The sequence below is a fragment of the Cheilinus undulatus genome, linkage group 7 (genome assembly GCF_018320785.1).
Source record: "Cheilinus undulatus linkage group 7, ASM1832078v1, whole genome shotgun sequence".
Lineage (NCBI taxonomy): Eukaryota > Metazoa > Chordata > Actinopteri > Labriformes > Labridae > Cheilinus > Cheilinus undulatus.
This window is the reverse complement of record NC_054871.1, coordinates 11,561,633-11,579,839: the sequence shown is the minus strand read 5'-3', so window position 1 is coordinate 11,579,839 and position 18,207 is coordinate 11,561,633. Positions and strand designations below refer to the sequence as shown.

General features: G+C 40.1%; 1 protein-coding gene across 1 annotated transcript in view; it reads right to left on the bottom strand.

Moving 5' to 3' along the window:
• Positions 1–17,593, bottom strand: part of tie1 (tyrosine kinase with immunoglobulin-like and EGF-like domains 1) — a 36,467-nt gene extending 18,874 nt beyond the window's left edge. The window contains exons 1-11 of the mRNA XM_041791417.1: positions 16,720–17,593; positions 13,131–13,427; positions 12,939–13,049; positions 12,647–12,802; positions 10,540–10,671; positions 9,947–10,087; positions 9,682–9,810; positions 5,923–6,068; positions 3,173–3,317; positions 2,905–3,063; positions 427–567 (exon numbers count right to left, since the gene is read on the bottom strand). Coding sequence (XP_041647351.1) covers positions 427–567; positions 2,905–3,063; positions 3,173–3,317; positions 5,923–6,068; positions 9,682–9,810; positions 9,947–10,087; positions 10,540–10,671; positions 12,647–12,802; positions 12,939–13,049; positions 13,131–13,427; positions 16,720–16,783 — 1,621 coding nt within the window. The 5' untranslated portion in view covers positions 16,784–17,593. The remainder of the gene's footprint in view (positions 1–426; positions 568–2,904; positions 3,064–3,172; positions 3,318–5,922; positions 6,069–9,681; positions 9,811–9,946; positions 10,088–10,539; positions 10,672–12,646; positions 12,803–12,938; positions 13,050–13,130; positions 13,428–16,719) is intronic.
• Positions 17,594–18,207: the final 614 nt, after the last annotated feature.

The following is an 18,207-nucleotide window of genomic DNA, read 5'->3' as shown; positions in this document are numbered from 1 at the left end:
TTTCGATGACTGATGACAAATGTTTATTTGTATTTGATCCCTTAGGGTCTTGATTTTATCTTAGAGAAGTCTTCAAAGATAATTAATCTTTCTATATTTGTTTCAGACGTGAGCCATCAGGACAGATAGGCTCATTGGGGAGAAGACAACTGGCTCCATTCAGCCTGGGAAAAACACTGATCAGCAAAAAGAAGGACATTTTTCTTTTATTTTCAACCTGAAAAAAAGAGAATCATGCTCTCTGTGGTTCTGCAGACCTGTCTGAAGACATTTTTCCCAGGCAAAAATTCCAAGTAACTTTATTAATATGCAGTGTGCTGTGTGATCCCTCTGACAGGACAGGGCAGTTAAATCAGGGTCGAATTATTATATCGAAATATTGAATTTCCCTTCGGGGATAAATAAAGTTCTTGTATTGTATTGTACCAGGACAGTCAGTCTCCATGATGGCCTCTGGCCCCAGGGCTCCCTCTCCTCCTTCCCCAGGACGACTCAGCTTGACACGGACACGGTAACGGGTGGATGGCTCCAGGTTCATGAGAGTGATGGGCTCTTTGGCGCTGTAAACTGGGAAAAAGTTCATAAAGGAAACATTGATGACTTGGATCTTTTAAAAGCTTCACAGCAGCTATTACCTCCACTTACTGTAGATCAAAGAAAACAGAATACAAGCATCAAATGAATCCAAATTCAGGGGTCAGATGTTTGTAGTGAACCTTAATTCTGAGATCAAAATGTAAGGCAACATTGAAGTCAAAGACTGTATAAAACATGGACATAGTTTAAGTGACATCACCCATTGGTTACTAAGGGGAAATTCTGAAGCTCAACTTTAGGGAAATGCTGTCTAAATCTGGCTGTCAATCAGCCCAGTAACAGGTAAAGAGGTGGAGCTGAGGCCTGATGTGTACTGGTAGAATGTGCTTGCCTTTAATTAAAATCAGCTACCTCCCTAATTATGCAACTCTTATGCATAACTTTTAGCATGGATAACGGCCTGCATAGTGGTGCAGGGTTAGAGCTGTTGCCTCCCACAGTCCAAACACATGCTCGTTAGATGACTCTAAATTGCCAGTAGGTGTGATTGTGAGTTTCACTGGATGTCTGTCTCTAAGAGCGCACTCACACGAGGCAATCTGTATTCCGTGTACTCCTCGTTTCAGCCTACACTCACACTTCTCAATGCATCTATGCCTGAGCATGAATTTGTCACGCAACAATATCATCACCTGGCACATCCACCATTGATAAATTTAATCTAGATGACTAACAATAAGTATGCATTAAGTATTGTTGTTAAAGGCTGTAAAATAGCAACCCATTTTACATGATCTGATCTGACACGCTTATTTCTTTCAGTGTTTGTTAAGGTGATAGAGGGTGATAGATCTTTCTACTGAGTTGATGCAGCTTTTTGCCATCTTACTCGCATTTTAAAAAATGTTTTTCACCATGTAAAGAAAGTCCATACTTATGAAACTGCTTCTATCTTCATTTTCATTGGGACTGTAGTAGAAGTAGTAGAGAGGACTGACATGCCATTAACATATGCAAACTTAACATGGAGTTTTGTTAAATGCATGTTTGAATCATGACTAGTAGATATACAAGATAAACAAGATATAAGCTACAGCAGCTGCATGTTTGCAGTGATATTCAGTGCAAGAGGGTCTGCAAACATTGCATTTTATGTCTTTAAACTGAATTAAAGAAACAGTTTCTAGTCATATATTCTGTCATCAAAGTTTAAAAAAAGAATAGTATAAAATCTTGCATTGTCTCGTGAGCCCAAATCTTGTCTCGTCCCGTTTCATGAGATAAGAGTCTCGTCACACCCCTAGGGGCCAGGGAAATTTGCCACACCCAAGCTGTGAATAGCGCACACACACAGGTCAAATTAACCGGACTTTAGGCTCAACATGCCCAGGCACAGTAGAGATTGCCTAGAGTGAGAGCGCCCTGAATGATATCCCTGTGACTGCTAGGCAACCAGTCCAGGGTTTTCCCCACCTCTCGACCATTCACAACTGTGATTGGCTCAAGCCCCAGCGACCCTGGACAGGATAAGCGGTGTAGATAAATAGATGTTGATCAAATGAAATGAATGAGTTATAATTAAACTCCCTCCTCAAAGGAGCAGCACCAGGATTATGATTTAGATGGGCACGCGTAATTTTTGCTGACCTGTTAATATCAAAAGGTCAAAGACTCCCCCTTTTATAGACTATGTTCCATAATTTTTTTAAAAGAAAATACTGGGGATGCTTGAAACCTTTAATCTAAGATAGAGACAGCCTTTTGTGTATGTGTAGACAACTTGTGAGTCATACTGTAGATCTTTTATTTGGTGCAGGAAGACACGCTCACATTGATGGTGAAGAAGACTAATCATTTGTTTATTCTGCTATCAGAGAGAGATGGGGAGAGAGAGAGAGGGAGTCCCAATGGCACATGGTGCTGGCGGTTTTGCTTCTAAGACATTTAAAGAAATCAGATCAGACAGGAACAATCAGCACCAACTCATGCCTTTCCTTCTTTGTTTTCATGTCATTAAGAGGCATTACTACAGTTTTGTAATCAGATGCAACTCTCAGCAGTTCAATGCAAGTCGCTGTTGATGAGACTGATGACAGAAAGGTGTTGCTAAAAACCTTGAGAGGATTTTTACCTTGTGACAGTTGAGTTTTTTCCTGAGCAAAGTATAAGCAAGGAAAGTCTGTTATATCCCAAAACATTTAGGGTGGGCCACATGGGCAAGTGTGAGGGCCCAGACCATGACACTGTGCCTGCTCCTGGTTTATTGCCTTTTATTTAGTTTTATCATTTATCTACTGATTCCCTTTGTTTTTGTCACTTTGTGAAATATCTGACATTATAATTCTGCTCTCTCTGATATCAACTAACCTATGATGGAGGACCAAGAGTCTCCGTTCTCCACGGGCTTGTAGAGGAGCCGGATGGAGATGATGGGGCCGTCTCCTCTGTAGGACTCCATCGGCTTCACCTGCAGCTGTTTGCTCTTTTTTTCCAGCAGTTTGGGGGCGGTGGTGGGCACAGGGGGCTCTGAGGAGACACAGCAACAATCACAAATTTAGATTCTGCAAAAATAACGGCCTGCTGTCTCTGTTTATTACCGTAGGTGTTAGAAGAATGCAGAAATGGAACCACAGACCTTTAATGGTGAGGGTAAACTTGCGAGAGTCCTGGCCTCCATTGGTGGACACCCTGCACTCCCATAATCCTCCTTGCTGAGCAGTCAGATGAGGGATGTCAAACATGGCTGTGCTCTTATTTGAGTCCATGACGGTGCGGGAAGCCTGAGAGTAGAATAAAAAATCCTAAAAACACAATTCTATTTCTTGTACCTATTACTTGCTGCTGCTTAGATTTGTTCTGAGAACATCCACACCGTGGGAAAAGTTCTTGTTCCTGTGAGAATTATTTTTATATTTCTTCATCAGATTATTCTTAAAATCTGGGAAACAGCAGAGCAGAAATAACACATAAATATGACCATGTCACTTTAAGGCAACATGAGCTAACAGCTGCACTGTCGAGTGATACAGCCTTATCTGTTCAGACCATTGTGCTGTTGACTTCCTCAGAGTTTGACTCAGACTTAATATCATGGGATCAATCTTAAAGGCACAGTACAGTTAGACTGCTTGATTATTTAACAGATGGAGATCTACACTGAACTGTGCATGGAGACCTACAAACCAATAGATGTTATGTAACAGGAAGGTAGTTTGTTGTGTTTAACAATATGTTTTATTCTATTCCTTTTTTTAATGTTTAAAGGGGCCAAGTTCAACATTAACAAATATGTTTTTGAGTTAGCTTTAAGCTAACTGTGTTGGTAAATTATATCTTTGGCTCAGCAATGCCCATTTAGGCATGCAGCTATGGTCAAGTCGAGCTGCTGAATTTCAAACCAAGCATCAGAATGAGGGAGAAAAGGTGATTTAAGTCAGTGGTTTTCAACTGGTGGGTCTGGAACCAAAAGTGAGCTACAGAACTGTTTTTAGTGCGATATGATTATGTAATCTGACTCTCTAGATAGACTGTTTCTATCTGAAACTGTACTGGTCAGACATCCAACCTTGCAACCAGCTGTTGTCTGCACATTTAGAAAAAAAAAAAGAGTTTTGCAGGGTGATTGGGTGAGTGTTCTGTCTGGCATTCATTACGTATGGTGGCCTAGAGTGTCATACGAAATTACAAAGCCTGAAATAAATATGCATTAACTAAAACCTTTTTACAGTTCATAAAAATATACACTCGCAAAACACTTAAAAACACTTAAAAACAATGTAACAATTTTACACTTTACAAAACAAATGTACAAAAAGTCTGATACAAAATTACAAAGTCTGAAACAGTTTGAACCAAGACATTTGCAGTGATTTCGTTGCACTGATCTTATTTAGGTAGGTTCCGGTTCCGTTGTTTTGGTGTTTGTGGTTAACTTCACTCTGCTTCCTCTGTGGCGGCTCCCTTCCCACCTTGTCGCTGAGGCTGATTGATCACACCTGAGTCCGCTCTGCAATCAAGCTCCCCTTAATAAGACTGCACTGACTCGCCTCAGTGCCAGAGTATTGCCTACTTCTCACAATGGTACCTCGGCTCTTTCTCTGGTTTTCTTCACGTGCATTTATTGAAAAATTTCTAGTGATCGTTGTTTATGCTCATATCTAACCCAGCTTGTCCTCCGTCTTTAGTTAATGTAAATTTGTTTCAAGTTTTGTAAAAGTATTTCAGACTTTGTAATTTTATATCAGGCTTTGTAAATGTGTTTCGTTTTATAAATGTGTTTGAAACTTTGTTATTTCATTAGGGACAGTTTTGTAAATTTGATTGAAAAATTTAAATTAGTTTCATCATTTTTTAAAGTGTATTGCTGATGTAAATGTGCTCTTCTGAAATGTTGAAATATTTTGGTGGATGTAAATTTGTTACAAGCTTTTTAAAAGTGTTTCAGACTTTGTAATGTAGTATCGCACTCCCAGGCCACCGTAATCACAGGCCAATCAAAGCACTGAAACATATGACACAGAAGTCTTTATCATTGCTGACAGTTAGTAAAGCCTGTTGCTGAAACATACCCATGTCAAAGCCAGTCAGGAGGAGAGCAAATTCATTTTTTCCAACATAAAGCTTTTAATGTGGTTCTTTGCTCTTCCTTTACTAAAGAAATGTAGCTGCGTTCTTATTATCTGCCACTGTAGCAAAATCCAAGCTAATCGCTCCACCAGTGCCACTGTATACCAGTTTGCAGTACATTTAAACATCAACAGTAACCTGCAAACTCACACTGAAGCCATTGGGAAAAAAGCAAAAGCACATTTTCAGCAAAGAAAAGCAATATTATATGTAGATATTTGTATCCATATTTCTTATTAAGAAGAAAGCAGTGGGTCCTGAGACTTGACCAGTTATAAATCACTGATTTAAGTGAGTTAAAACATGTCATTGTTTTTGTTTGTTTTAAAGGCTTTCATGTTGTTAACACTGATTTCTGACCTACCATTTGAATGCTTCAGAAATCAACTCTCATCAAGCTTTATTGTTCTTCTGCTCAGATCCCATTGCTGCTAATTTACCAGCAGATTATTTCTTTGACCATGCCAAATCTGTTTGGCCATTTTCTCTGCAGGGGACCATTCTGTAGAGACTCTAAAAAACACCACAGTGAGCTATAAAATGTATTAATGCCAATGTACCTGATCTTGACACATCATTAAAGATGCTAAATGAACTACCAATCATGTGCTGCTCCTTTAAGCAGTCCATTGTTCAGCCAGCCCTCTGATAACCTCTGTGCTGAACCCCCCCTCTCCATCCTGTGCTCTCTCTTCCTTTTATATTAAACTTTACTGTTACTTGGCAGGAGAGCTGTAAGCAAACACCAGGATTTTCTACCTTGATCACTGTGCTGTCCAGCTTTCTCAGCTCGATGCTGGTGTGGCTGGGCAGGGGGTTGCCTGTGGCTGAACAGGAGATCTTAGGGCTGGAGTTCAGATTCCACTCCATAATGCTGTCCAAATCCAGGATCTGTGGAGCCCGGTCTGAAAGAGATGAGAGAGAAATAACACAGATATTTACACAGGATATTGATCTGGATTAGAGACAAAAGGGCAACGTTGGACGGATGCTGAGGTGTATTTCAAAACCAAAATTCCCAGAAAAAAGGCCAAAGTTGCTCAAAGCCACTCAACACCTCAGTTTACAAAACCCCAACCTAATTATGTTCTCCACATTTCCAAAGATAACAAATTTTACTCAAACCATTAGCCAGATTTTGAAATCGAATGTCTCTCTAATTATATTTGATGTTTAACTTGCATGGAGAATCCTGCAAACTATCACAGTAGCAAGGATTATGTGCAGTTTAATTGCCCCAATTTAACTAGACAAACTCACTTCATAAGATCTTATTAGGATTTTATCTTTAAGCTAATGAATCCAGCTTGAAACTTTTTTTATTTTTTTGATTTTGTGCTAGAGTATAACAGATATTTTCTGTTGTGATGAACAGAAAAGTCAGCAGTGTAGTTTGGTAAGGAGGATGATGAAAATGTGCTGTGCAATGATGAAAGAGACAGGAGTTTGTAATGTTAAATGGCTACCAATGCAGTCAGTTCTGTTCCATAAACTTGTAACATTAACGGCCCAATCATACGCCTGATGCAAAACACTTTGGCACTCAGCACGGCTGTGTTTCCTTTTTACTTTTTTTTCCCTGAGTTGTTTTCATGAGTATGATTGTCTTAAAACAAGGAGTGGTCTAGCCCAAAGATGGTGGTTTTCTATCTTGAGGACTAAGAAAACAGGGATGTTTGAAGCACTGAAAACCTAGTCTAAGGGTGAATCCCATTTCTACCCCTTAACCCTTCCCCTTAGCCCTTCCCCTTCATCTACCCCTTCCCCTTGCCCCTTGAAACTGAGTGGTAAGGGAAGGGGTGAAAACCTTCCCTTAAGAAACGAGACGCCACTTGATTAAAGTTCATCATCACACATTGCCGATAAACAGCTGCGTCATCAGAGGTGACTTCATCATACCCCTTGGTTTCAAGTGTGGTCCTGGAAAATCTTCGTTTCAAGGGCTATGTAGCCCTTGGCCCTTAGCCCTACCCCTCGATTCAGAAGAGAATTGGGACACCACTTCACCTGATGTGAATGCGCAAAACCAAGGGGTAGGGCTGAGATAAGGGCTAAGGGGTAGAAATGGGATTCACCTTTAAAGTCTTAAGTCTGGGGTGCACAATGATATTTAGAGGGAGAATTAGAGGGATGGATGTATATAGGTGAATAATAAACAGCTTGTTTACAGCATGCACAACACACAATGCAATACAAACCTTCACAGGCTAATTTCAGTGCTTTCTGATAGTTTTTAATGGGACGGAGGGCTGAGAGAGTACAAAATATAAAAGTGTATCATCAGGTATAGGCGGATGCTTTAGAGTGCCACACACTCAAGGTGGCCCACTGTTAGCCTTGAATGAGGCCCCAGCTGTAAAACCAGAAAAGCACTCGGAGAGCGCAGACCTCCGCCATTAGCCCTATCTCCCAATAGTGAAGAATCCTTTAAAAAATTCCTGGATCCGTCCCCATGTGCCCCCCACCATGGCATTTGCCGATTAGTCCCTCCCTGGTGGGGTGGAAACATGGAGAGGCAAAGCACTGGCTTTGTGACAGGTGGACTGTCATGGTGGAAGCATTGCCTGCTGGTGCCAACAGATGCACTGACAGTCTCACCCATGGTCTCATTGGACGACTGGAAGTCATGGCAAAGGGTGAATATTCCTCTATTCCTACCAGCATTGTGAGTATTCTTGCTACAAATCACCGTCTTTCTCTCTGTTGCACTCCAATTCGTCTCCTCGACTGGGCGTACGTCTTTAGAATGGTACAAACTCCAAAACTTTAAATAGAAACACACCCAAAATGCTGCTGGGATTGAAGTTACTCATGTCCATCATTTCCTGGTGTAAAGTGGTAACAGCACAGACTTCCACCATCAGCCCTATCTCCCAATAATAAAGAATCCTTTAAAAAATTCCTGGATCCAGACGGTGATCCGGATAACTGCCAAAATCTAATCAGTTCTTTCTTATGTCATTTCTGACATTTCTTGAAAATTTCATCAAAATCCGTCCACAGCTTTTTGAGTTATGTTGCTAACAAACTAACTAACTAACAAACCCACCCGATCACATAACCTCCTTGGTGGAGGTAATAACAACCAGACTGTAAATTTTTTACACTTTTTTCAAATTTTGATTAAAAAAATTGCATTTATATACACAGTGTCTTTAAAAGTAGGTAAGTGGAAGTGTTTACCCCTGGGATGTTTTACCCTTTTATTGATTTTATAAGTCAATCGTGTTGGTTTAGGTCACTGATCATCAACTGGCGGCCTGGGGGCTAAATCAGGCCCCCCAAAGCTTCCTGTCCAGCTCCTAGAAGATCATCAAATTCAGAAAGAAGATATTGTGGTTTTAAGAGTATCTTTTGGCTTCAAATGTCTGCAGCTGTTAAACTGACCCCAAAAGCAACTAGTATTCAAATAGTTTTAGAATGACTTCACATTTGATCTGTTTTTACAGAAATTCACTTGTCAGCCATTGTTAGTAAATATTAAAAAAATGTGTTAAAACTGGCAAAAATGGATAAAGTGGTGAAAAGGGGTTAGAGAGTAGCAAAAATGGGCAATAAGCATCCAAATCTGTTGCGGAGTGGCACAAAGGGACAAAAACTTGCAGGAAAGGTGGTGAAAAGAGGTTAAAAAGTGGCAAACCATTACTATAAAAGAAAAAGGGGCAAAAAGTGTATCTAAAATCAGTCAAAAGTAGCAAAAATTATGAAAAAAGTAATGAAAAATGGCAAAAATGGATAAAGGAGAGGCACAAAAGGCTAGAAAAGTAGTTTTAAAGGAGTTAAAGACTGGCAAAAAATGGGTTAAAAGTGGCACCAAATGTCGCAGATATGGCAGAATGAAGTGGTGAAGTAGTGTAAAGTGTGAAACATGAGTTCATAGTGGTGCTAAATCACATTGTCGAGGGTCCATTCTCTGGGATTTTCAGAAACCCAGCCAATTCTATGGTCTACGGCATTACAGATGGGGATAGATCTCACTGGTAATGCCTAAAAATATCCTGAAAATACAAATACCAATAAAATAATAAGTTAATCAGAACAAAATATTGATTTAATCTTTCTTTATTTGAAAGTCTGGCCCCCTGAGACTCTGTCAAGACTAAATCTGGCCCTTGTGCAAATGTACTTGATGACCCCTGGTTTAGGGCTTTATGGGTGAGGAGGAGGATTTTTAATTGGATGCGGTAGGGGATAGGGAGCAAGTGGAGATTTGGAGAACAGGGGAAATGTGGTCATGGTCAAAACAACAATATGCAAGCCAGCATATACAGTATATGCCTGGGTCTAGACTGGGTCAATTCATGTCACTCATACCCGTGTATAATCAAGCTTCTTAATGGGACCTCCATGCTCAGGTCTGTGCCAGAATTGTGTGCTCTTGACAGCAAAATGTTGAATTATACACCACAAATCACCTTTCATCACACACCTCAGATAGAGTGCTATACATCCTCAAAATAGGGTCCTTAAGGTAGAAACTTTTTAAAGGATGAACTTTTCTGTTGTGAAGATACCTACCAGACCTCTCACAGTTCTGTCCTCTCCACCCAGTGGGGCACTGGCATCCACTGAAACGGTTACAGACTCCTCCATTCTGACATTTACAGCTCAGCGTGCAGTCTGGACCGTACATGTCACCATGGCAGGCTGAGAACCGATTACAGAGAGCAGGAAACACTTTAAACTACTGTGACACACCAAAGTGTAAAAACTATTTTACTCCTGACAAGCACATTGATATTACAGAAGATGTAAGGTTTCATTTAGGTGATGTGGAGCTCACCTTTCTCACATCGGGTTCCGAACCAGCCGCTGGCGCAGGAGCAGCCGTACGGGTCAGGTAAACAGAACCGAAGGCCCTTACAAATCATCTCGGAGCCGCATGACTCCTGGCAGTTTCGTCCAAACCTTCCTTCTCTGCAGGCTGCATGGAACAAAGAAAGACACATTCACTAATGTGTTTATTTAAATTCCTTTGGTTTTGGTGTATCATGCCTCAACTTTCCTTGCACAACAGCCCAAAGGACAGTACAAGGTACAAAGGTTCACCAGTGCATTTTTAAGTAGCACACAAAAATTTTGGAATTTTGGGTGCTAGGCTGCTGTTTGTGCATGTATAACATTCACTAACAGAGTGTAAAATTGAATGTCCTCACTGATGGATCAATAAAGGATTTGTTCTTCATTTAACTTCACAAATGTAATTTTTGATTCAATCCTTGAAGTGGTTTTTACTACTGATTATCTTTCCAGTAGCGTATTAAGTGAGTGTTAATTGTTAAATACCTTTAATTTGGAGGAATACAGCAGTAAAATTCTATCAACTTTTCTTGCCTTCTACTCTGAACGCAGCCTTTACTTTTGCGCAGTACCAACCTGTCTCACAGCGAGTTCCCATGAACCCTGGAGGGCAGATACAGTCTCCATCAGCATCGTGACAAACGCCTCCGTTCAGACAGTCTGGACAGTCTTTGTCACAGTAAGGACCCCACTTCTTACTGGGACAGTCTGCAGGGAGTAACAGGTACACAGAGCAGAGTCAAACAGAGTGACAGGTAGGGATAAAATCCATGAATCATCCACTCTGTATAACATGGCATTTACTCTTTAAATAAGAGAACATTTTGTTTTAACTTCCCATAAAACCCCCTCCTAAATCTGCATGTAAATTCACGTAATAAGTTATTCCTATTTTTCATTCATGCTTTATTTTTGATGGTATTTTTAGCACAAACAGCCTCCTAACATGCTGGATCATCAACTCAGTACTTGAACTCTAAAGCAATAAAAACAGGAATGCAACCATCTAGTCAAATGGATCAGAGAGCAACAATAAAAAAACCTTTGCATTTGTTGGAGAAAGCGAGCAAGCGAGAGATCAGGGAAATGTCAGAGCAGAGCAGGTGGAGGGTGGAGACCGTGATAATAAAAGTGAAGTACTGGGAATGAAACAAACACAAGTACTATCACACTAAAAGTCAAGCAGTGGCCACACTTGGTTTAAAGGATATGACTCGACCTTTTGTGTTTTAAGTGATTTTGTAAGAACGAAGGACCGAGTAAAGGTATGCAAAGGTAAAGATAAAGCTTAGCTCAGCATAATGACTGCTAACAGCAGCTAACACCAACCATCACTCTACCTGAATTTGGGAAAATCCTGGTACATGCTTATTTAAAGCTCTTAAAATTACAATTCTTTATCTAATTGTCAACAAGATGATTTTGTTTTCTATAATGCTTTTTAAATCAGATTTTTATGTTGTTTTCTTATACCTTCTTATCTCTACTGTTTTCATTGATACTTTTAAATGCCATTCTCTCATCTTATATGTGCACTGTTATGTTACTATTTACCCCTTTATCACCTTTCTCTATAAAAACTGTTATCCTGTTAATCGTAGCATCCTTTGCACTCCTCACCACAACACTACTGACCTCTGCAAATGTCTTGAGTGATTGAATACTTACTCTGTGAGTTTTTAAACTGAAGTGAGACGTTTAGGAGCAGAGGCGGACTAATTTACATCTCTATGGCTGCAGAAAGATGCTGACATGACAGAGCCAAAGCATGCTTAAAGAGACAATAAAGCATGCCATAAATGAAAAAATGAATGGACTAATTATCGACCTTGATTTGCTCTTTGCGGTCTGTATCTCAGCACTACTGAAAACAAGAACTCTGCACTTTGCACGTTTTCTGAGTATTATAATAAAAAATACTGGATGTTTGTTTTCCATTAAATATCTCTTTATGTCTTACTACTACAATTGGTTTGTGTTTGTCTGTCTCGATTTTGCACACCACACCGTTGCTCCAATTCTCCTTGACACCTCTCAGAAGACTTATTGGGTTTACTGGTTTAAAACTGGTGCCATGAAAAAAAATCATAACTATTTATAGATTTACTATAAAACCCCAAAATGCTGCACTGAGTCATCAGTTATGGTCAGGGAGATTGGGTGGGAGAGGGATGAGAAAAGAGACCTGTGAAGGGTTTTAATAAAAAGAGTAAAAACTGCTATTTATTTTGGGGCTTTTATTGGAGAGATGGGACAGTGGACAGAGTTGGCAGTTGGGGAGGAGTAGGGGAGGTGAGACACTGACAAGGAGTCACAAATCTGATATGAATCCAGCCCCCCCTGCCCTGTGGACAACAGTCCCTGCACATGGAGCACACTGGCTGACCGCCAGGCCAACCACAAGGCTCCTGGCAACCTGTAAACCTCAAATTTAATACAAATAATGCTATTTGTGATTGTCTGAATCACATTAATCTGAGTAAATCTAGCAGAATTTTCAATAAGTCACCATTCTTTTATCTTATTCTATGAATTTTCTTTGGTTTCTTCTTGAAAACATAAGAAACAAAAAGTGAATCCCAGGGGGTAACGTACTCCATCCACTCCTAAAAAACTGTCTGGCTCATTCTGATCTTGTGCATGTTTCTATTACAAAGGTTGTGAAAGTCAGGGTTCAACAAACCTCTAACAATGAGCCTCATCCAGGCACCTTTGAGGGGGCTGTCCCCCACGTAGCTGGCGCTGTAGATGCCCTGATTGGAAAAAGCTGCGTTCTCCACTGTCAGTACAGCAGTGCGGTTTATTATATCTATCCAGTGAGTCATGTAGTAGTAGTTTCCTAAAAGTAAGAACAGAAAAAACATTGATTGCAGAGTCTCAGATATGGCACAAAGAGTTGGTTATTTGCTCAAGAGCCCTGCACACACCCCTGTATGGCTGGCACTGGTGGATGCTCTCCATGTTTGATATCTTACCGTTGTACTTCCATGTCACGTCTCTTTTTTCTGAGCTGACCAGCTGCATGGTGAGGTTAACAGTCTCACCTTTGTTAGCAGTCATAGTGAGGTGAGTTGGGATAAAGTTTGCTGCAAAAATACAGAAATACCATCATTTAAACACCTGCTAAACTGGATTTACTTTTACCAGGTAAAGATGACTGAACGCACCTTTGCCAATGTTGTTGATCATTGTGACCGTCTCCAGTGGGGGAACTTCCTGACAGGATTTGCAGTAGAAGATGCCGATATTATCCAGGTCACGGAAGCCTCTTGCTATGGCCTCTCTGTTCCTGGGTTTGTGAACTTTAAAGTTGGGTTCTCTAGGGAAAACCAGGATCCTGTTGTCTCTCTTGATGTCCAGCACCACCTCGCCTGGGCTGCGCTCTCCGTTGATGCAGGAGATGGAGAAGTGATTGACATTTGTGACCTCGGCTGTGGAGATCATGGTCAGGTCGATCACAGCATCTGTGGAAGAGGATGGAGAGTTTGAAGCTGCACGCTAACACACAAGGGAGTCTTCAGGAGTTTAACTTGATAATTTAATTAGGTTTTCCTACATTATACTTGAGTTCTATTCAATCTCGTTGCATTGATTGTTTCTCTGTGCATCTCTGTCTTTTAATTTCTCCCTCAATCTCACCTTCAAAGGCCAAAGCAGTCCCAGCAGATGACTGTTCAACATAAATCTGGTTCTGCTCGAGGTAAAAGAAAGTTTTTCGAACCATTAAGATGCCAAATGCTGTGCTCATGGTGGATTCATGTTGGATCTTTGTAAATAATATCACAAAGCGTAAAAGTCAAGACCAGCCCTCTTTGTAAAGTGTCTTAACATTTGTTGTTAATTGGAGCATTATAAAAATGGATTTACTTGTTGATAGATTTGTTCCCCGGGGCATTTCTAATCAGGATAGAGACATTTTGAAACAGGGAAAAAAACTTTGGCACTGCAAACATTTTAACAAGATTAAAGCTTTGACCAGTGGAGGGCTCATCAATCTTTCCATGTCTTTTTTTGCATTTCCCAGAAAAAAAACTCCAACCGTTTTTATGGAAGGAGATACTTAAGCCTTTGTTGGCAGTTTGGCATGGAAAATGTGATGCTGGAAGTAGAGTGACCGCCTGATTGATATGGAATATTTACACCCACAAAGTATTCACTTTTATGTTGCAGCCTGATGCTACAGTTGAAAAAAGAAAAAAATTTATCCTCATTAATCTACAGTCAGGACCCAATCATGACAAAGTGAGAACAGAATTTTGGCACATTTATGAAAAATAAAAAGTTGAAACATCACACTGACATAAGTATTCAGTCCCTTTTGCAAAAACACTTGAAATTTCACTTCAGTTTCTCTCATTTCTCTGGATTGTTGCTGAGGTGTTTCTACACCTTGACTGGAGTCTACCTGAGGTAAATTAAACTGACTGGACATGATTTGGAAAGGCACACACCTCTCTATAGAAGGCCTCACAGCTGAGGATGCATATCAGAGCAAAAACCAAGACGAGGTCATAGCAGAGCTCAGAGACAGGATTGTTGCAAGGGACAGATCTGGGGAAGGCTACAAAAACGTTCTGCTGCCCTTACAGGTCACAGGACAACAGTAGCCTCCATAATTCTCAAATGGAAGAAGTTTGGCACAACAAGCACTCTTCGAAAAGCTGGTCAACCTGAGAAATCAGGAAGGAACAGCCTTAATAAAAGAGGTGACCAGGGACCTGATGGTGACTCTGGCTGAGCTGCAGAGATCCTGTGTGGAGATGAGACAAAGTCCCAGAAGGAGAACCGTCACTGGGCTTATGGCAGTGTGGCTACATGGAAGCCTCTCCTCTGTGTAAAAATGAAAGTCCACTCGGTGTTCTCAAAAAAGTCCATGTGAAAGAGTGTCAAGCTATTTTTGGGTCCGATGTTGAAAATTTTTTTTATCTGAGCTTTATCCATTTTGGCCACATTTTAACTCCTTTTCATCACTCTTTTCCCCTCTTCACCCCTTTTTGCGACTTTAAACCCATTTTTGTCACTTTTAACTATTTTTCACTTCTTATGCCAATTTTTGCCAATTTAATCTGAATAACACTCTTTGCTAGGCTCTTTTTGCCACTTTTAACCCCTCTTCACTACTTTATCAGCCTGTTTTTACAATGTTTAAGTCATTTTTGCAACTTTCCACTTATGTTTCACTTCTGTTAACCCATTTTTTTTACTTTTAACCCATTTTACTCTGTTCATTTTTTAGAAGTGGATTTACATGTTTACAGAATGTTTTTTAGCCTTTGAAAAAGACCATATACTACGGCATCAATAAATGAATAAATAACTACAGCATTAAAAGATAAATAAATAGATAAATAAACTGACTTGTATGACTGTTAATCAGGTCAAAACAAAAACAAAATATGATTATCACAGCTTAAAATTCTTTTTTGATCAGGATTTTGCTGACCCCAATGGGCCCCCCGTTTGGCTGGGCCCAGAAAGTTCTCCCCTTCATCCCGCCTTATACCCCGCCGATACCTACCTGACCAAATCACAACACCGATACTTTATTTCAAGCATCTTCAAGTTGAAACTCAGACTTTATGATGTTCATAGACTCCAGACTTCAGTCTCTGACTGTAAAGGATTTTCATCCAAGAAACTAAAACTCTGGTTCTATCTTTATTAACACCTGTCCAATTACATATGAGCTCCTGATAATGGAGGTACTCTGGGTAAAATGGACATAGTTCCTGAATAGTAAATGCCATATTTCTGTGAAAGCACTTAAGTAAAAGGTCAAAGTCTGCCCTCAAGTCACATCTTGATTGCTTTATTTCAGATCCATCTAGAAAGTAAATAGAAACAAAATGACAAATAAATGATTGTGTTGCTGTCCAGATACTTATGGGCGTATTAACTTTTTGTTGGCAGTCTGCTGATTTCTAACAATACAACATTTCAAAAATTGTTAATATTTCCAGACCGTCTCCCTAGCATCCACCACCTGCTTGTTAATGTCAGTGTTTTATTATCTGGTCCAGGGATCATTATCATTTTTTTTTATAAAAACATAAAAAAATAACCCCAACTCTAAACTTTCTGGTAGTTCACACACAACATAGCAGTGATTTCATCCACTGGACCAAATATGACAAAGATTTTGCAGCTTGGGTTAAACTTTAGGACGTCAGACACCAAACACATCAAACATAAAACTGTGATCCCCAAACCTCAACTTATCAAGTAAAGTTCAACATCAAAGCTGATACTAAGTTTGTTATCCTCAAGCAGTTGTCGCTACCAAATATCCTTTAATGGATTGTACTCAAAGTTGGTTTTCTGTCATCCAACATCTCCCTGACACCACTGACAGAGATTGATAATGTGGCAACCTCAGCCCCCCTTCCACAAACTTTTGGTTAAAGAAAACACTTCAGGAATGCACTTATTTTAATAATCTTGCCAAACCTCGATGTTGTTTGCGCAGGATTCCTTCAGACTGGAATTTAAGCCCCAGAACCACAGAACAATAGCAGGAAACATGGATGAGCTCCTTTTCCCCAAGGATTCAGAAATCTACAAGCTACACTCTGAGGGTTTTCATGACTTTGACTAAGTTTGAGGTATGATGAAGATATTGACAATTAAATACTGTTGATAAAGAACGAAGATTTATTATCTGAATAAAAATACCACAAGCCTTGAAAGCAAACGCTCACTTAGAAATATCGCTCCGTTTCAGAGCTCCCCAAAAACTTAAACTTAAAAAGTTCTCACCCGACAAGTGGAGGAATCGTGAAAGAAACAGCCACAAAATCCTCATGATATCTATAATCCTCATTGGGTCAAAGTTATCGCTACCAAACTTGACTTTAAACAGTTGTACATCCACAGACGGTGACGCTGCGTCACGACGAGCGGTGCGCCTTTTTACGCATAACGCGGCGAATCATCCAGAGCTCCGGTTCAGGTGTAAAATCTCTTCGGTAAAGACAGTGGCAGTCCCGTTAGGTTAAAGAGGTGTAATCACGGGCTGTAGCACTGAGCACAAGGCTGGAGCTGCCGTAAATCTGAGCTTTCTCTGGGTGGGAGAGGAAGGAAGAGCGTCATCAGACAGCGGAGGACTGCTGGCGCTCCAGACTCCCCGGTCAAGATAAATTTATTTATGAGTTTAAACTTTGTCACTATTTGTTTCAGTGTAGTGTAAACCACTCTGAATTTGTTTTTGTTTAATAAAAGGGGTTTGTTTTTCTCTCTTTTGTAGCAGTGACATAAGCAATGGGTGACATCCATACAGAAAAAAAACAAACTTTTATTTAAATTTACGCACAGTAGTTATTAAGTGCCTGAAGTCTTCTTTTGATAACCTCTCTGTATTTCTGAAACAGATTATTTTGACTTTATGGCGTGTATTACACCTTTCTTCGATAATCCTTTGAAATATAGTTTTATTCATTTTTGGAGAGTTTAAAGCTCCTGTGAGAGAAACTCTCTTTGTGCCAATAATGACGCCCCCTGTGGACAAAGCAGTTCACCTCTGTGGTGACTTTGCCCTGTGTATGTAAGGTTATCTGACATAAAAACTTACCTTATTATCTTTTCCCTACCTTTATTGAATTCTGCATGAATTGGGAACAAACAAGGACAAGGGAATTACTGTATAACCACTGAAAAAACAAAATCAAACATTAAAATACAGAAGAAACGAGCTTTGCAAACAGATACAATCTGACAAACAGATTTTAACAAAGGTGTTTTTACCATTAGGCAAAGATAGGTAACAGCCTGGTGCGTCAAGCTCGGGGTCGTGACAGTGGGTCCCGGGGCGGATGATTTCAGCACTGCAGCGGAGGAGCAGCTTACTGGTGTCTCCCTATTTCTGAGTTTACTGAACACATTCTTAGTTTTAAGTAAATAGTTGATCATGCTCAGTATTTTTTGTGTTTGCAACTGCACTCAAATTATTTGACCATCATCCCTTGATCTGCAGAGTTTTCCCAGAATGCCTGTGGGCATTAGACATTTTTGCACCATGAGTAAAGTTATCCACTCAGTCAGAAACATCATGCTTGGGGAGCAAACAGATGGAACGCTGAACATAACAGAAGAGGACTTCCTGGTTCAGTGTGCAGCCTTCAGTCACTGCAGCTGGACTAGCATGGTGGCACAGACATTTAAGATGAAGTGGAAATAAGAGAAATTTGTACTTAAACATGTTTTGAGTTGGAATTAAAGTATAGGAAAGTTCCCACACTGTAGTTTAAC